The following is a 19,649-nucleotide window of genomic DNA, read 5'->3' as shown; positions in this document are numbered from 1 at the left end:
TTATTTTGTAAATTATTATTTTTTAAAAACTTCTGTGTTGGCCTTTCCAAACAAAATTTTCTTTTTCTAAAAAGTTGAAAATTCCAAAATACTACACAATGTATGAAAACTGCAAAGTAATGATTGTCAGACATATATTATTAGTGTGACTTAAGATAATCAAAGCTTAAATGTTCTAAAATATGCTGAAATATGTTCAGGTCTATGTAGCTGATCCAGAGGGAGATGGTAACAATACATTGTACACCTGGTAGATATAGAAATTGAATTAAGGATTCTATTCTCCAGATGGAGAACCCTGGTCACATTGTTCTTGTAGCATCCTGTGCCGAATAATTGAGAGTTTTCCTGGTGAAAGGTAGAGTACATTGGCACACTCTGCCATGAGTAAGCCAATAATGCCGAAAAACTGGAGGGAAAACTTGGCAACTGTACAAGATCGCTTCATTACTGTGTTTTAAATAGACTAAAAAAATTTAAAGAATTAGTCAAGGTATTTTTAATATTGCCCCCGTGGCCCTCCAAGGTAAGGGAGAAATGGTTAAAAAAATCCTACCAAACCGAACAAGCAATATTTTTAAAGCTTTAATACACACAGAGAAAATTTAATTACATTATTCTGTGGCATACAGCAAGCTAACCAAAACAAAATTATGCTCTTGGATATGAAGCATTCTTTTTGGACCCATATTTGTTAAGGGTCATTTAAGAAAACACTCATTTTACATCACCCAAAATACCTTATGATGCTTAACTTTTTAACATCTCCAAAAATCCTAACAGTAATTCAGATTTGTCAAGAATAAAACAGGAGAAGTAAATCAGCATCTGTTCTGTGTTCCTTTGTAATCCCCCACATTGCTAGCTCCACAGAGAAAGAGGGAAGGAAGGAAGGAATTAGCTTCTCAAATTTATCTGAGCACATATGGCACACTGTAACTTACTCACCAACCTCCACATGAAGACTAAAATTTTATCTCCCCTATTTTAAAAGACTCTTGGTGCTAGAGAGAAACTGACACTAGATAATTATGAAATCCTGCCCTCATTGACTCATGGGCTGGGGGAATAGGAAGTGCCAGCATGTCGCTAATAAAAGAGCCATCCTGCCAGTGCAAGGCACAGCATATGTGCTATTCAGCAGGAGGCCTAACCATGCTAGATATTCTAGATAGTAGCACGTATTCCCTTGGGTGCACAGTCAGGACAGAGGCCAGGTCCTACCCATGGTGTGCTCCTGAACAGCTGTAATAGAGATTCTGTCCACTTGTTTCAGGGGGAAATTGGAAGTAATAGGCTCCATACCACCTCTTCCCAATAAATACACATGGCTCAGCCCAGGGCAGAACTTGACTTTTTTAAGTAAAAGCAGCATCACCCACTTGTCTTTTGGGCAGATAGCAGCAGAGCAATATAGTTGTGGCATCTGCAGAATGCCACAACACAAGAGAGGAGTTTAACCCTTAACATGAATGTAATGTTCTAAGACAAAAGATGGGCATGTACGAAACTCATCTTCTTTCTCTCTCCCACTCCCTGTCCCCAGTCATCTTCCTAAGTCCTCCCTGGTTACCTGCTAGTAAAGGCCATCCCCCTCTTAGCACAGGTGCTGAAAGTGCCCACTGTCCAGGCAGAGACTCCATTCGACACAGAACTGACCTCTCCCACCAGCCTGACTATTGGGATGGAGCTGCTATGGGCTCTGTGCCAGGAGCTCCCCCACGCTACAGTTGCTCACACTATTCAGAGCTATCTACCCCCTGCTTCTTACGTCCATGAGTTAGGGGACAGGGCTTGTCACCCGGAAATAGAGAGGTAGGGCAAAAGAACAGGGGGGAAGAGGTTCTTTGCAAGGGAGGTAGAGGGGAGGTTTGGGACTGGCTCTTCCCACCATTCCTGGGTAGGTCTCACTTCCAATTAGCCAATGATCCAACTTCTTCCTTGGCATGATGCCCCTTATTGGGTACCGCCAAACCCAAATAAACTGGCCAGGCCTGAACTTGTAAAATACCTAACACTGCTCTATGACAAGAGCATACGCAGAATGGTATTTATTGTAGAACAGGAACAAATACTTTTTAAGCATCCTCCCAGTCACTTTCTGTTCCTCAAAATTAATCATGGGGGCGTGTGTGCATGTGCGCACACGCAAATAAGAGAAGGGGGAAAAATTGGCTATTTTGTTATTTCATTAATATTTTCCCCTTGAATAAATGAACTGATTTTGTCAGGCATTCCCTGGTTCCTCGCCTCTCTCTGTATAGCTTGGTCAGCAGATATTAACTAAAAGAGCTCCTCACTGGGGTGAGCGATGTAAGAATCGGTTTTCCTGCCTACCATCACAATGGATGCAGTACAACAACAAGGTGGTTTAGTATTAGGTGACAGCAGCACAGGCAAGGTGCTCAGTGAAGCAGGAAGCTCCCAAGCATTGCACGTTAATTTGTTCTCCTTGGAGAGGTTTATTCTAATTATAAAATGAAAAGATTTTCAGTTTAAAACAATAAGAGTAATAATAATAAAACCTAGCTCTTTTATAGCGCTCTTCATCTGTAGATCTCAAAGTGCTGAAAACAATTACATTAGCTGGGGGATGGTTTCTGGAGGAACCTCCTGTGAGCAGCTTAGGTTATAGATTCTAGCCCTTGGGGACTGAAAACACTTACTGCAATCCAGGGCCTTGAGATTAGGCAGCGTAAGGAAGAAAATTATGGTTTTTCCTGTCTCCAAAAGGGGTTAAAATAAACTATTTATTTTGATGGCAAGTCCAATAATACAGTTAAAGAAGAGTCTTTTTTTTTTTTAAATTAAGGGCAGATTTTCCAAAGAGCTAAGCACCCAGCAGCTCACTTGAGATAAATAACAAAAACATTGGAGGCCTTTGCATACTTACAATCTTTAGAGATTTGTTCCCTTTGCTAAATCTGACAGCAGCCTAGACTATGTTTCACCTGGTGGAGCTGTGGGATCTCCACTGTGAAGCCTATGAAGTTATTTCAGCTGGCACTCAAACGTCAATGGAGAAACTAGCTATTTTCTTCTTTTATTAAAAGATGTTTTTACTCTCAGCTACTTCCAGCCTTACATATGGCAGTGGGTAGTAGAATACAAAGGAGTTTTAAGTGTCCTGTGTCTCTCTTCAGGGGTGCTTTAGTCTGTGTCATGTTAACATTTAAGGCTCCTCACAGCAGATGCTCTGACTGAGGTTGAAGTAGAACCTGCAGCTGCTGGTTTCAGAAAACAATTTGAAGGTCTTATTTGTCTATGCATCCGAAGGGGCAACAGTGTTTTTATATGTTTTAAATTGATTTAAATTATTGGTTTTTTTATTTTAATTTCAAGGTACCAACTATGGAAACATCCAGTTGGGGAATTCACTCTCTGAGCTAGTTGGTAGTCTTGAGAAATCTGAGGAATCAGCACCCTTCAAAGACGCTACTGCTCTCCTGGGGAGCGTGGGTGTTCAGGGCAAGAAATCTGCCACTTGCTCCCAATCCTTTCACATCAGGCAGTGGCTATGTAACAACAGAATGTTGCTCCCTTCCCTGAAGTGTGAAATCACTTTTCCTTGTGTGGTGTAGTGTAGGGTTAGGAAAGTGAAGCCTGAAAAGGTGTACACGTGCAATGCAACTTAACAGCAGGCAGGGAAACAACAGGGGACTGGAGAGAAGAGGATTGTTGTAGCTCTTAAAGAATGTGGATGCAAACTTTATCAACAGGGATGCTATTTGGAAAGATGAAGTGATTCCATTTAGAAATTCTACAATAGCACTTTTAAAAAGTCATAGTTAAAAGCACATGATTATCCACAAAAACCACGGTAGGGGATTTAGAGACACTGTATAGCACAAACAGAAGAAAAAATAAAGGGAAGTTCCACATGCCACTCACGCAAGCATGGGAGAATTCTGCAGTGCAAATCTTCAGCACACCATTCCAAACGCTATGTAAACATCTGGAACAACCCAGGAGAGTTAGGGATGGCAGCATTATTCTGTGGCCTGAACTATTCCGTCTGCTTTAGTTTACAGTTTGAACAACCCCCTTGCCCAGGTTTCCAGATACTACCAGTCACAGACAGTGACTTTGTGTAATTTTTTTTAAAATTCAGATGGTTTCATCCAGATTAGTGGCCACCCACAGACACACATTATGGATTCCTTCCATCTTACCCTTATATAGAGATTTACATTGGCTAGCAAGGATATATACCAAATACACTGCACTTCTACACAATAATTCTAATTGCTGTGGCGCTGCATGGAACACTTAAGAGTCTCAGGTTTACTTGTCATTGCTACCTACAGAACATTTCCTAATTAGGGTCAAAGTTTCATTCGGTAATTGTTGTCTTATACTATCTGATCCCATGGTTATTAAGATTATTGACAAACAGCACGACACACTGCCATGGCCTACCTCATTTTCTGATGAGCTTGCCGACAAAAGCACTTCCTGTGCATCAAAGAATTCAGAGACAGATTCGGACATAGAGAGCCTGCTTTCATTAGAAACTTGCTGAGACAATGGGAGATTAACATGGATTTGTTCACCAGTCTGCAAACAAAACAAACATAAGGATGTAAAATGCTATTTCTAATACAGCAAAATTGTGCATACAAGGTAAGAGATGCAGCGTAGGAAAAATTATCCACGTGAAACACTTATTTGAAGTACATATTTAGGCCAACATTTCTATAGAAACTTGTGTACAATTAATAAACGAGACTTGAAATATTACAAAAAATGTAGTCCTCTGAATAATTACACATCCATAAAAAATAAGATATAGTCCTTCATTGGATCCCTATTCAGAAGCAGAAGTAAATAAGCTTCAATAGTGTATATAATCATGGATCTGGATTCTGTACCCAGAGGAACAGCTTTGTGGACTTCTGTTGTATAGTGCTAAAGCATTTCAATCATGAGCTCCAGAGATGTTTGGGGTGGAGACATTTTTCATAATATTTTTCATTAACTAGCATGGGAACTAGGCTTGCTACAATCAAAACAAAAAATGGCTTAAAAGGCTGGGGGATTATTTTTAATTATTATTTTCAAATTAATGCCCCTCTTAATTCCAGTAGTGACAAAATAACCTCTTGAAACATGGCTACGTTCAGAAAAGTGATTACTGCAACTTCTTACTCCATACAGCAGTTCCCTGTGTGTACTCTGAGTCATATTGGGATTACTTCAGATAACAATAAATGATTATTGATATTAGCACCAAAGAGCCAATACAGCTAAGGAGAATGAGCTGGTATGGCTTGAATCAATATAATTGTACACTACAGGATAGACTACTCTTTCCACGGGACAACCCGGAGAGAGGGAGAAAAAAATTCAGAGAGGTTTCCCCTATATCATACCATTGGGGTGGAGAGAGGAGTGGGGATTGCTCCACTGTGCAATGAATAGAGGATTCTCTCCCACACTCCCCAGATACTTGCTATGATACATAGTGGAGACTCTGCAGAAGACCAGAGCTAGCATACAGAGGCCCTGTGACTCCAGGCAAGCCTTTCCCGCTCCTTCTATCGCTCTCCCAAATCTCTAGCATTGTGGCTCCATTGGTGCCATCTAGCCCAGGCTTCCTCCACAACCAGCTGCCCCCCAAAATACTCCCTTAAAGGAGGTTTCCACAGTGTGGCGAGACTGCACAAAAATTATCATCTCGTCCTCGTGTGATGGTTCTCAGACCTACAGAGCAGCCTCTATGGCATCTGAGAAAAGGAGGTACATGAACACAAGTTATAATTAATGATGATACCTGAACAAGAAAAGGGCCAGCTTAACACTCAGCTTTCAGGCGGAGCTTCCAGGGCTGGCAGTTAGAAAAATATATACACCTCTACCCCGATATAACGCGAGCCGATATAACACGAATTCGAATATAACGCGGTAAAGCAGTGCTCGATGGGGCGGGGCTGCACACTCCGGCGGATCAAAGCAAATTCGATATAACGTGGTTTCACCTATAACGCGGTAAGATTTTTTGGCTCCCGAGGACAGCGTTATAGCGAGGTAGAGGTGTATTTACTTTTTAATTGTGTGCACTTGATGCAATACAGAAGCTGCTTAGATACAATACATATGGGACCCAATGAAACAATTCCTGTTCAGAGTACAGGTGAACTCCTTACTACTTTCAGCACAGAAATCCTGAAAAATTTTTTGTTGACATGTTAGTCTACACAAGCTACTAATACTGTAACAGTATTTTATAAAGTTGTCTCAATTTGTACAATAGTTAATTATAAATATAAAGTATAGGTTAAACACCATTTTTTCACCGCTGATGTTTGGGGAAATGAGTGTTTAAGTGATGGGGCTTTTGTGAGCTTGTTGATGCTTTATGGTGTTTGACTGATCATAATCATCAGAGGGGACTAGTTTATTGTTGTTATTTATATAAGAAGGCCATTAAAGTTTTAAAATTTTGTGCGGACTGTACTTTTTTCCCTCTAATTAGTATAATGCACCAGAGCCAAGTATAAGTGCTGAAGAAATCAAATTAAACAAAGTATTACATGTTTATAAATATGACAAAATGTGAATACTTCTTTCTAAACTTGATTTAAAAAAATACTGTGGAGTGCATTCTCAGAAGCATAGCCTGCCTTCACCAGGAACAAATGTCACCTGGGCAATGAATTGCTGCAATAATTTGAATAGCTGGAGGGGCAGCTGCTCAAATTTTTGCATATAATTCATTTTGGGGGTACAAAAATGCAGGTGCAAACAGGGAGGCCACATATTAGCCTGATTGAAAAATATACCCACATTGCACATACATTGCAGAGTGATGAAGAGGAGTCAAATTCAGACTTGGTGAAACAGGTCCAACTCTATGAGCTCCAATAGTCAAGACACATTTATGCCAAAATATGTGTATATATTGAAAAGTAATAACTAGTAACATTAATGTTAACCAACAAAAACAAAATAAAAAGAATTAAAGAAAAGTCTGTGTTAAGGCTCTAACTCCAGCCCGTTGTGCCTTTCCATTGTTGGACACGTGATCCTCCATCTACAGATTCCACAACGCTGGAGTCCAATCAAATTGTATTTTGGACTTTCCAAAATCAAACACACAAATAACTTAACGCAGATTTACACTATTCTTTCTTGTTGGGAAAATAATTAGGAGACAAATGGTACCTTAATTGAAATGGCTTGACACATCTAAAAAACAAGTTTCTGAATGGAAATGCTGGATGGAAAACATACTGGTGAAATACCAACACAGACAACGATAGACACACAACATTAATTTGTAATTTTTGATATATCATCATAGATGCCCAAATTCAGATCTATTCTTCTTGTGAAGTAAACTGAACTGCCATTCAGACAAATACTCAATAGAGGGTATTTTTTGTTGACTGAGGCTACAGAGGCAGTAAGGACCAGATCTGGCAAACACTTACTGCCAGCATAGTGCTTACTTTGTTCTGTGATCCCCTTGACTTCACTGTGATAAATGCAAAGTAATGCACATTGGAAAACATAATCCCAGCTATACATACAAAATGATGGGGTCTAAATTAGCTGTTGCCACTCAAGAAAGAGATCTTGGAGTCATGGACAGTTCTCTGCAAATATCCACTCAACATACAGCAACAGTCAAAAAAACTAACAATGTTAGGAACCACTAGAAAACGGATGGATGATAAGCCTGAAAATATCATAATACTACCATATGAATCCATGGTATACCCACACTTTGAATACTGTGTGCAGTTCTGGTCATCACACCTCAAAAAAGATATACTAGAATTGGAAAAGGTACAAAGAAGGGCAACAAAAATGTTTGAGGGTATGGAACTGCTTCTGTATAAGGAAAGATTAAAAAGAATGGAACTTTTCAGTTTGGAAAAGAGACGACTAAGAGGGAATATAATAGAGAGCTATAAAATGGTGAATGGTGTGGAGAAAGTAAATAAGGAAGTGTTGTTTACTCCTTCACATAACACAAGAACTAGGGGTCATTCAATGAAATTAATAGGCAGCAGGTTTAACACAAACAAAAGGAAGTACTACTTCACACAATGCACAGTCAATCTGTGGAATTCAGTGCCTGAGGAGAAGGCCGAAATTATACAGGGGTTCAAAAAAGAACTAGTAAGTTCATGGAGGATAGCTCCATCAACAGCTATTAGCCAAGATGGTCAGGGATGCAACCTCATACTCGAGTATCACTAGCTTATGACTGCCAGAAGCTGGGAATGGATGACAAGGAGTGGATCCCCCAATGATTGCCCTGTTCTGTTCATTCCCTCTGAAGCACTTGACATTGGCCCCTGTTGGAAGACAGGATATTGGGCTAAATGGACCACTGGTCTGACCCACTATGGCCGTTCTTATGTTCTTATGACCATCTACAATAATAAGCACCATGCCCCATAAGCATTTGCAGGACTGGGCCCTGATATACTGCAAGCAACCAAGATACAGTCATTCTCAGGTACTCATCTGGTTACATAAAAATACAATAGAATCTCACTAATTCCCACTTCACTAATCCATATGCAATAATTTATACTCAAAATCAGTGAGGTCTCTCCCTTTCTCAGCAGAGGTTTAATAGCAGAGTTCTCCAGTCAGATCTCACATTGCTGAAACTTCACTGCTTTCATGAAAGATACTCCAGAATATATCCTCCTTGTTTTTTATACATAAATGTGCTTGTTCACTTGCATGCCAATTTGCAAAATTCAGTACATTTGCACAAGGTCTCTCAGTTATTAGTGAGAATTAGCTAGGTTCGATTGTACACTAATTCCATTAAAGGCCAAAGACTTACCTCATCGGGACTAGGGATAATATTTACACTGACAACCTGATCACAAATAACAGACTCAGAATGTATTCTGTTCAAGCGACTCCTTAGTTCAGCATTCTGGTTGAGAGCCTTAAAATAAAAATTGCACATTTAATTTAAAATTAAAAAGCAAGCATAAAAAAGAGCAAAAAAACAGCAGCTGAACTACATACTTCCCAGAAGTGTCCTAATAAATTACAGAATCTCTTTAGCTGCATTTTTACACCTTTTCTGGCCATCAGGTATGTGATTCATATTGTTAATTTTTTCCCTTTGATTTCAGCAATTTTCACGTTAAGGAGAGTGATGTTCTTCCATAACACAGCAATAGTATTCTGCCCAGCTTCGTTCTTTGTGTAGCTCAAAGTGTTTGGGAGATATACCAGTGGGTTATGCATATTCTGAAAAAGGGGTGTGAAAAGAGCAAGGAAGAATGAAGCTGCATCAGATTATTAAAGGGATACGCCCTCCTTCCCACATGCCAAAAGAGGCACCACTTGTGTTACAGCTGTGAGGGAGGTACTGAGCTTGGGCTGCCAGCATGAAGAGCAAATCAAAGGAAACAGCTAACCCTAATGCAAAAACAGAACAGTTGGCTCATGATGTGATTTTCAAAATACTCACATTAAGGGAAACATACAATGCATACACAGAAACATTAGTGTCAACTTATTCACAGCCCAGGGTGAACAAGGTCTTTACAGATAAATACACAGACAAGATTCTTGCTCCAAATGGTTCAGACTCTATATAGACATAGGATGGGGAGATGGGATGCAACAGGAAGTAGCAATAAAGTTAGTTCATATATTGTAATTCCACAATTTTTTATTTCAAGATTTCTTTCTATTTTCATTTCCTATTGTCTATTTTGTTAACACATTCTGAAGAGAGGATTAGGTTGTACAGGTCTCTTGGTAGTTGTGTGCTTTAGGAGGGACTTGAAGGGGGTCAGGAAAATATTCCAGGAGAAGACAATGACACAGAAAAGGCATGGAGACAAGACCAAGAAGTCACAAAGGATATGTTTACACTGTAATTGTCTACACATGCCAGCTGACAGGACTCCAGCTAAGGGACTATTTAGTTGCTATCAAGCTCTGGGACCCTCCCACCTCAGAGGGTCCTAGACCCCGGACACCAGCCCAAGCCCGAATGTCTACACCACAATTAAACAGCCCCTTAGGTATAAAGTGCAATTAGACACCCACAGCTGGCCCATGCCAGCTGACTCAGGCTCAGGGGCTGTTTGATTTCAGTGTAGACATTTGGGCTCAGGGAACCTCCCACCTCACAGGGACCTAAAGTCCAGGCTTCAACCTGAGCGCAAGCCCAAATGTCTAGCGATTCTCAATGTGTGGTCCACGGACCCCCACTATGCCTAAGGGGTCCACAAAAACGTAGACTGAAAACTAATTCAACTATATATACCCAGACAATAGATTTCCAAAGCGGTCCAGCACCTCCATTCAAAATTTTTTAGGTGTCTGCAAATGAAAAGTGGTTGAAAAATCACTGGTCTACATCGCTATTAAACATCCCCTTCCTTAGCCTGAGCCTGAGTCAGCTGGCACGGGCCAGGCACAGGTTTTTAATTGCAGCGTAGACGTACCCTTACCCTGAGCCACTCGAGCCAAAGTCAGCTGGGAAGGGCCAGCCACGGGTTTTGAATTGCCATGTAGACACACTCAAAGGGGCCATTAGTTGTGAGACTTTAGTGGCGCAAAAGGGGCAATATTATTATTTTTGTTATCTGATCTCAGCTCATCTGATGTAGGAATCTGCACTGCTCTCTAGTGTCCAAATCCTTCCCCTATTGAAGCCAACAGAGCTTTGCAATAAGCACAGTGACAGAAGGGTCAATAGAATTTCGCTAGTGCAGTAACAGAATTCTTTTATTCCTGATTTTTAAAGTAATTAGTTGTATCTGATGTGTGGCTGTTCTTGTTTTGTTTTGTGTTCGAGGCATTCTGTTAAGCTGCTACTAATCAAGACAAAGGAAAATATTACAAGTAGGCAGAGGCAGATTAGGGGTTTGTGGGGCCCTGGGCCAGAGCAAATGGGGCCCCTCCCCACCCCTTCCACCTGCAGTCTCCCCCGCCTGCCCAGCGCCCGGAGCAGTCTGGAGGAGCCCCAAGCCACGGCCTGCCAGGGCAGAGTCCTGAGCCCAGGCTGCCCAGAAACATGCGAGCCCTGACACGGCCTGGCCCCAGGGCTGCAGTGGGGAGCATGAGCGAAGGTTTGGGGGAGGCTTACCTCTCCCAGCCTCCATTACCCGCCACCCACACACTGCATTAAACACCACTTTAGAAAAAACAGCTCTCCATGTTCAAATCACAATGTTTTACAGTTAGAGCTGGGTGAAAATTTGAGTTAACAGTAGCTTGCAACATTGTTGCTGCCAGTGCTAGGGAGTATAGGTGCATTGTTTGGAGTTTAGAGGACATGCATACTGAAATTAACACTGAGGGGGATACTCTTTAATTTTTAACCTCTGATTTTGATTATTTCTAGTGACAATTTCGGATCATGAGAGACTATCTAAAGATACAGTTATCTGGAAAGTAAAAATAAAATAAAATAACCAAAACCAAATAAATCTGTTAGTCTTTAGGGTGCCACCAGCCTCCTTGTTGTTTTTGTAGTTATCTGGAAAATGACTCTTTTAGAAATCTATATAAATTTCCTCCATGTTGAAATATGGCATATAAAAATGCACTGCAGAAATGTGCATTATCCAAGCTCCACAGAAGTGAACAACAGTTATCTAGCCTGGGCTGCTTCTAGGGTGACCAGATGTCCCGATTTTATAGGGACAGTCCTGATTTTTGGGTCTTTTTCTTATATAGGCTCCAATTACCCACCACCCCTTGTCTCGATTTTTCACATTTGCTGTCTGGTCACCCTAGCTGCTTCTGTCTGTCTATCTTAGTTTTGTACAGCTGCTCATCACTGTAGTATTTGAGTACATTAAATAGATCCACAACAGCCCCCCTAGTCCAGCCCCCTGCACTCAAGGCAGGACTAAGTATTATCTAGACCAGTGGTTCTCAAAGCCAGTCCGCTGCTTGTTCAGGGAAAGCCCCTGGCGGGCCAGGATGGTTTGTTTACCTGCCGTATCCGCAGGTTCGTCCGACTGAGGCGCCCATTGATCGTGGTTCATCGCTTCAGGCCAATGGGGGCTGCGGGAAGGGCGGCCAGCACATCCCTCGGCCCACGCCCTGACAGGTGTTTGTCTAACCTGCTCTTAAAAATCTCCAATTACAGAGATTCCACAACTTCCCTAGGCAATTTATTCCAGTGCTTAGCCACCCTGACAGTTAGGAAGTTTTTCCTAATGTCCAACCTAAACTGCCTTTGCTGCAATTTAAACCCATTGCTTCTTGTCCTATGCTCAGCGGTTATAGAGAACAATTTTTCTCCTTCCTCCTTGTAACAATCTTTTATGCATTTGAAAACTGTTATCATATCCTCCCTCAGTCTTCTCATCTCTAGACTAAACAAGCCCAATTTTTCCATCTTCCCTCACAGGCCATGCTTTCTAAACCTTTAATCATTTTTGTTGCTCTTCTCTAGACCTTCTCCAATTTGTCCACATCTTTCCTGAAATGTGGTGCCCAGAACTTAACACAATACTCCAGTTGAGGCCTAATCAGCATGGAAGAGAGCGGAAGAATTACTTCTTACGTTTTGCTTACAACACTCCTGCAAATACATCCCAGAAGAATGTTTGCTTTTTTTGCAACAGTGTTACACTGTTGACTCATATTTAGCTTCTAATCCACTATGACCCCCACATCCTTTTCACAGTACTACTTCCTAGGCAGTCATCTCCCATTTTGTACATATGCAACTGATTGTTCCTTCCTAAGTGGAGTACTTTGCATTTGTCCTTATTGAATTTCATCCTATTTACTTCAGACCATTCCTCCAGTGTGTCCAGATCATTTTGAATTTTAATCCTATCCTCCAAACTTGGTATTGTTCGCAAACTTTATAAGTGTACTCTCTATGCCATTATCTAAATCATTGATAAAGTTATTGAACAGAACTGGACCCAGACCTGATGGCTGCAGGACCCCACTTGATATGCCCTTCCTGTGAGAACCACCACTACTCTTTGGGAACGGTTTTCCAACCAGTTACTCACCCACATTATAGTAGTTCCATCTAGGTTGCATTTCCCTAGTTTATTTAAGAGAAGGGTCATGGGAGACAGTATCAAAAGCCTTATGCTTTGTCTACACCAGCACTTTTGTTGGTAAAACACACTCCTGACCAACAAAAGTTTCACCAACAAAAGCGCCTGTGTGACAGCGCTATGTCAGCAGGACGCTCTCCTGCCAACATAGCTACTGCCACTCATTGGGGGTGGTTTAATTATGCCGGTGGGAGAGCTCTCTCCTGCTGGCATAGAGCGGCTACACAGGAGACCTTACAGTGGAACAGCTGTGACGCTGCAAGGTCCATAGTGTAGACATAGCTTTACTAAAGTCAAGATATACTACATCTACCGCTTCTCTGCTATCCACAAGGCTTGTTACCCTGTCAAAGAAAGTACTAGGTTGTTTTGACATGATTTGTTCTTGACAAATCCATGCCATTACTTATCACCTTAATATCTTCTACGTGTTTGCAAATTGCTTAATTATTTGTTCCATTATCTTGCCAGGTACTGAAATTAAGCTGATTGGTCTGTAATTCCCTGGGTTGTCCTTTTCTGCCTTTTTATAGATTGGCACTATATTTGCCCTTTTCCAGTCCTCTGGACTCTCACCTGTCTTCCATGACTTTTCAAAGATATCTCCTCAGTCAGCTCCTTGAGTATTCTAGGATGTATTTCATCAGGCCCTGGTGACCTTAAGACATCTAACTTGTCTAACTAATGTTTAACTTGTTCTTTCCCTATTTTAGCCTCTGATCCTACCTCATTTTCACTGGCATTTTAGTTAGATGTCCAATTGCTGCTAAACTTTTTGGTGAAAACAAACAAAAAAAGTCATTTAGCACTTCTGCCATTTCCACATTTTCTGTTATTGTTTTCCCCTCCTCATTAAGTAACAGGTCTACCCTGTCTTTGGTCTTCCTTTTGCTTCTAATGTATTTGTAGAATGTTTTCTTCTTATCCTTCATGTCTCTAGCTAGTTTAATCTCATTTTGTGTCTTGGCCTTTCTAATTTTGTTCCTACATACTCGTCTTATTTGTTTATATTCATCCTTTGTAATTTGAACTAGTTTCCACTTTTTGTAGGACTCTTTTTTGAGTTTCGGATCATTGACGATCTCCTGGTTAAGTCAGGGTGGTTTCTTGCCATACTTCCTGTCTTTCCTACGCAGTGGGATAGTTTGCTCTTGTGCCCTTAATAATGTCTCTTTGAAAGACTACGAACTCTCTTGATGCGTTTTTCCCCATAGACTAGCTTCCCAAGGGATCTTACCTACCAACTCGTTCAGTTTGCTTAAGTCTGCCTTCTTGAAATCCATTATCTTTATTGTGCTGTTTTCCCTCCTACCATTCCTTAGAATCATGAATACTACCATTTCATGATCACTTTCACCCAAGCTGCCTTCAACTTTCAAAATCTCAACCAGTTCCTCCCTATTTGTCAAAATCAAACAGCCTCTCTTCTAGTAGCTTTCTCCACCTTCTGAAATAAAAAATTGTCTCCAATACATTCCAATAACTTGTTGGATAATCTGTCCCCTGCTGTCTTATTTTCCCAACAGATGTCTGGGTAGTTGAAGTCCCCCATCACCATCAAGTCCTGTTGATTTTGTTAGTTGTTTATAAAAAGCCTCATCCACCTCCTCTTCCTGGTTAGGTGATCTGTAGTAGATCCCGACCATGACATCACCCTTGTATTTTACCCCTTTTATCCTTACCCAGAGACTTTCAACAAGTCTGTCTCCAATTTCCATCTCACATGTATAGATTTTTGATACACTAGGCAACACTGCCTCCCTTTTTCCCTGCCTGTCCTTCCTGAGCAAGCTGTATCCTTCTATACCAATATTCCAATCAGGTCAGTAATATGGGGGGTTATAATTTATTTGGAAAATGTGCATTTAACTGCATAAAGATAGTACAGTTCCTCTTTGGAGCCATTCAGTTCTATTGGGTCTAGCAGAATATGAATTTTATTACCTTCTTAAAAAACTCTTTTTCCTTTCCTGCATACTGTATCTGATGGAAGGTTGGAGACTTCAGTAGGAGAATGCTAAATTTGACTTCAGCTGCACAAACATACAGCTAGACAAATCAACATGGCTTGTTGTAAATCATATATATGTGGGAGGGTTTTTCGTTTTTTTTTAAGCTAGAAACATCAGTAACCATCCCCACCCAGACAGATGAAGTCTCTCAGAAAATTAAAACAATGGGATCCTTGAGTGAGGGGGATAGCTCTTTCTGCTCATTACCTGGCGGTATTATACCTCCTTCCCTATATCACCTCCCCCCATGCCGTCCTCCATAGGATAGGATCCCTGGGCAAGGGTATCTTGCTCACCCACTCCCTACCCAGAGATGGGGTGCTCTTTAGTGGTCACTTCAAGAGTCTGTGTGAAGAATAGTCACAGGAATCTGCAGGGGGCTAGATGCCTAACTCAGAAGGGTCTAGAGAAGAACAGTAATTTGTGTTAGCAGTAACTTTCCAATCTTAACTGTTTCCTGACAATAGGATACACATAGGGAGTTCTTCACCCCTTTTCCCTATAACTATGCCTCCTTTTTCTTTCTCACCCTGGTATCTGCACAGCACATCCCCTCACTTCAACATACATTCTATACCCCCGTCCTTTTCACCCTCTCATGCTGAAGGGAAAGACAGGAGAAACATAAACAGTCGCAGGATGCGAGAGGGTATGCCTCCAGGTCGGCAGTACTGAAATGAACATGTGCATGCAAACACATCTATTCAGATCCAACTGATATATTTGAATGCATGTGTTCATTTCAAGACACCGTGTGCATTCAAAGCCTCATGAATAAACTAATAACAAAGGAATTCAATTGACTCAAACCCATGGTATTTATTAACTTTTCTTTTTTGTTTGTTTGTTTGTAAGATTCAACCAGCTCTAGGTTAGCCAAAGTGCATACTGCATATAAGTATAGAAATATACATGCACAACAGCGGTGAACTCAAGAAGACTAAAGCACATTATGTATTGCTTCCTCTCATCCCCAACATGACTCACCAGTTGCCTCAGAGCTGATCTGTACATATCCAGGGACTCATTACTAAGACTAGAACTGGGCATGGAAAAAATCTGCTCTCTTGAGCTTTATTTATAAATATACATGGGATGTGGATAATAAAAAAGTGTAAGTGCAGGAGAGAAACTATGAATGTCAAATTCTTTTTCTTCTGCTTCTTTTAAAATTTACCTGGATTTAGTGTTTGCGACAGCTGCTAGAGTGAGAGGTCTAACGACTGAAGTCCTTCATTTATCAGTAAAACAGGCATACACTGTTTGAGTTTCCCCATCACATAAACCTGAACTGGAAGTATCACCACTAGGGAAGGGAAATTAGCTCAATTTCCATTTCCTCTCCACTGAGACCATCAACCATGATTTCCCATTGTCACAATGACTTTTGTTAAGAGGACACCCAGATTCTAGGAACTAGAATGAGAGGCCATCAAGACATTTCACAGCAAACAGCTGTAAGTCACTACTGATCTGGGTTGGATTTGTATCAGTGACCCAGAAGAGAAATATTCCTTATTAGAGCTGAGCAAATAATTGATTTTTTAGGTCAAGGGCCAAACAAACAAAAAAAATGTGGTTTGTTTAGAACTGAAACTGAATATTTTCCCCTCACCAAAACAAAAATAGATACAATTTCAAAACAAAATGTTGAGTCAAAACAACATGGTTCATTTAGAAAATGTCAGCACGAACAATTTTCACTTAAAAAAAAATTCCCTTCATTTCTTTATTCGGCCAAAACTGTTCACCAAATCCTACCTGAAATGACAAATAGTTTTGATAACCCGGAAATGTGCCCAAAAAATTGTACCCTTCTCCTGTCCTGTTATCTTTATATCTATGTAACACTGCAAATATTATAGTAGAAAGATAACAGTTTAGGAAAGTACATGTAAACTTGGGTAAATTACAGTTTGCATTTAAACTTGCATGTTCTTTGCTATTTCTTACATGCTTAGTGTTCCCCGCTAGTCCATGTTTCTTCAGAGTGAAGGTATTAGAAGAATACCCTAGACCCTGATTACCCTTGAAAAACTAGGCACCTCTTCTTGACCCATGAATTCCAGAAGTGGGATTATTTTGCAAGCTGAGGAAGTAAGTCAGACTGAACTGATTTAATGTATACTTTCTTATTCCTGTATTACATAAACTGAACCTGGTTTTCAGATTATATTTTTAGAATTAAGATACTTATTAAAGAGCCTATTATCCTGACTGGCTTTTCCTGAAAGATTTTCAAAAGCACTCAGCATTGGCCAAACTCTGCTCCCGCTGAAGTCAATGGTAAATCTCCCTTTGACATCAGTGGGAGCACAATATGGCCAACACTAAGTGCTTTTGGAAATCCCACCTTAAAGTTACACATTCAATATACTGCAATTAAACTTCATTAACATTAGTTTGTGGGAGGCTAGGAATGGCAAGAAATCTAATCCTTGGATTACATGCTCATACATGTAAATTACTCACTTTTTTGCCCATAATCATTTTTGCAATTGGAGTAATGGATTTATGGAATGTATCTGTGAATGTTAGTTCATCAGTTTTAAATTAATGTAGGAAAACTGAATAAAAAAATAACCTTGAATGTGCTGTCAGTGGTTTTAAGAAATATATCTAAGATTTTCATATAAAATGTTTCATACCTCAGATCTATCTCAGACACTAAACACAATGAACACACACAAGGATATAAGAGACACTTAATCTTTCACATCTACATTTCTTAGTTTTCTTGGGACTCATTCAGATTGCTCCTGCTCTCTAACACATTTGCAACAAAAAGCCAAGGGTAGAGAAGCAGGTTTGAATTTACCATTATCACATTGTGTTATTTAATTTGTAATGAGAAAATATTTGGCTGCAAGATTTGGCGTTTTCCATGTCATCTCTGGAAATGGCAAATACAGTATAGACAACAGGCATTTGGCAAGTCATAGAATTCCACATGTGCTTGAAATCAAAGCAAGGGCATACCTGAGAAAGTGATTGTCTGAGGCGTGTTATTTGTGAATTGTGGCCTGCAATGTCCTGTTCTGAAACCATCTGCTTAAGCTTCTCCTTCTCAATAGCTATGCTGTTAAAGGCAGACTTCAAAAGAGAATGAACTGGGGGAAAGAAAAAACAAATATTTCCTGAGACACAGTACTACACCTTGCTTGTAATCAATAATAAAGGTTGTGACACCTCCCCTCCCACCCCAAATTTACATAAATAAGAAACTAAGGCCTGGTCCCCACTAAGCCCCCACTTCGGACTAAGGTACGCAAATTCAGCAACATTAATAACGTAGCTGAATTTAAAGTACCTTAGTCCGAACTTACCACGGTCCAGACGCGGCAGGAAGGCTCCCCCGTCGATGCCACATACTCCTCTCGCCGAGCTGGAGTACCGGCGTCGACGGAGAGCACTTCCGGGATCGATCTGGGATCGATTTATCGCGTCTTAACCAGACGCGATAAATCGATCCCAGAACATCGATTGCCTGCCGCCGGACCCTCCAGTAAGTGAAGACGTACCCTTAGGCCCAAATTTTCAAGAGTTGGTGCCCAAGTAGATTGCACACATGCATCAGTTGAGATTGGCACGCACACACAATGTGAGTGTGCACATATATTTGTCTTGCATGCACATATTGGTGGTTGTGCATATGCAAGTTGGGTATATGTAAAAGTGTGCATGTTCTTTTGAATATTTGGGCCTAAAGCTATTTTTTCCCCTTTTGTAAAGCAAATCACCCTGTTCCTTAATTTTTCTCTTCAAACAGTGTAGTATGTATGTCATTTCTGCATTTATGTTCTGCAATGATTTAATACTGCATTAATAAAGAGGATTACTTTGATCTTGAAACAGAACCTTTGATGATCTAACACTGTGGAGGGAAGCAGTGGGTAGTATGTTTTTCCTATTTTATGTATTAGCCAACATTACAGTACACAGAGCCCATACAAGGTAAGTTGTGTAAGACTGTTTGCAGCTCATGTGTCACTGCTGCATAAACATCACCGCATGGTGTTACATTGTGATTATTTCAAATCCAATTATTTAAAGCCTTCCTTCAAAACAAACAAACAAAAAGAAACCCATCACTAGGAAAAATAACACTTCTGATCATTGCTAAATGTGGTTTAGCCGTGCATTCCTTGCTATTAGAAACACCCTGGTGTTTTCCAAAAAACCCTTTAAAATAAAACAATTTCTTTTTCATTAAGTATATGCAACACTTGAAATAATCAGCCCATGTGCTCAGAAATGGAACATTAATGTATGGGAAACTTTTCTGAATAACAGTTTGACAATTTCAACAAAGAAACGCACAGGATGAAGGAAAATAAACTTTGACCTTTTCCATACATAAAACGTATGCCGTTATATTTTTTTTCTTTAAAATACTGTTACTTTTTTAGAATTATGAAACATTAAGGAATAAAAACCTTTTTTCAAGAAAATTCTGTCTCTCATCCCTTACCTCTCCCCAATTTTTATACGGTTTTTTAATTATTGTCCCCTAGATTTGCAGAATAGAATAAAAAAATACAAAAGTGACTACTGAAACCTTACTAATTAGACATGAATCACTGAAATGATCACTGCTTCCTATTCAAAT

At 40.2% G+C, this 19,649-nt stretch overlaps 1 protein-coding gene across 3 annotated transcripts in view; it reads right to left on the bottom strand.

Annotated features, from left to right (window-relative positions):
- Positions 1-19,649, bottom strand: part of OSBPL6 (oxysterol binding protein like 6) — a 202,580-nt gene that overhangs the window by 31,109 nt on the left and 151,822 nt on the right. For all 3 annotated transcript variants that reach the window (XM_034785284.1, XM_034785285.1, XM_034785286.1), the window contains 3 exons: positions 18,020-18,150; positions 8,810-8,917; positions 4,420-4,557 (listed from right to left, as the gene is read on the bottom strand). In XM_034785284.1, the coding sequence (XP_034641175.1) occupies positions 4,420-4,557; positions 8,810-8,917; positions 18,020-18,150 (377 nt within the window). The remainder of the gene's footprint in view (positions 1-4,419; positions 4,558-8,809; positions 8,918-18,019; positions 18,151-19,649) is intronic.

The sequence above is a fragment of the Trachemys scripta genome, chromosome 11 (assembly GCF_013100865.1).
Source record: "Trachemys scripta elegans isolate TJP31775 chromosome 11, CAS_Tse_1.0, whole genome shotgun sequence".
Classification (NCBI taxonomy): domain Eukaryota; kingdom Metazoa; phylum Chordata; order Testudines; family Emydidae; genus Trachemys; species Trachemys scripta.
This window is presented reverse-complemented; position numbering and strand designations above follow the sequence as displayed.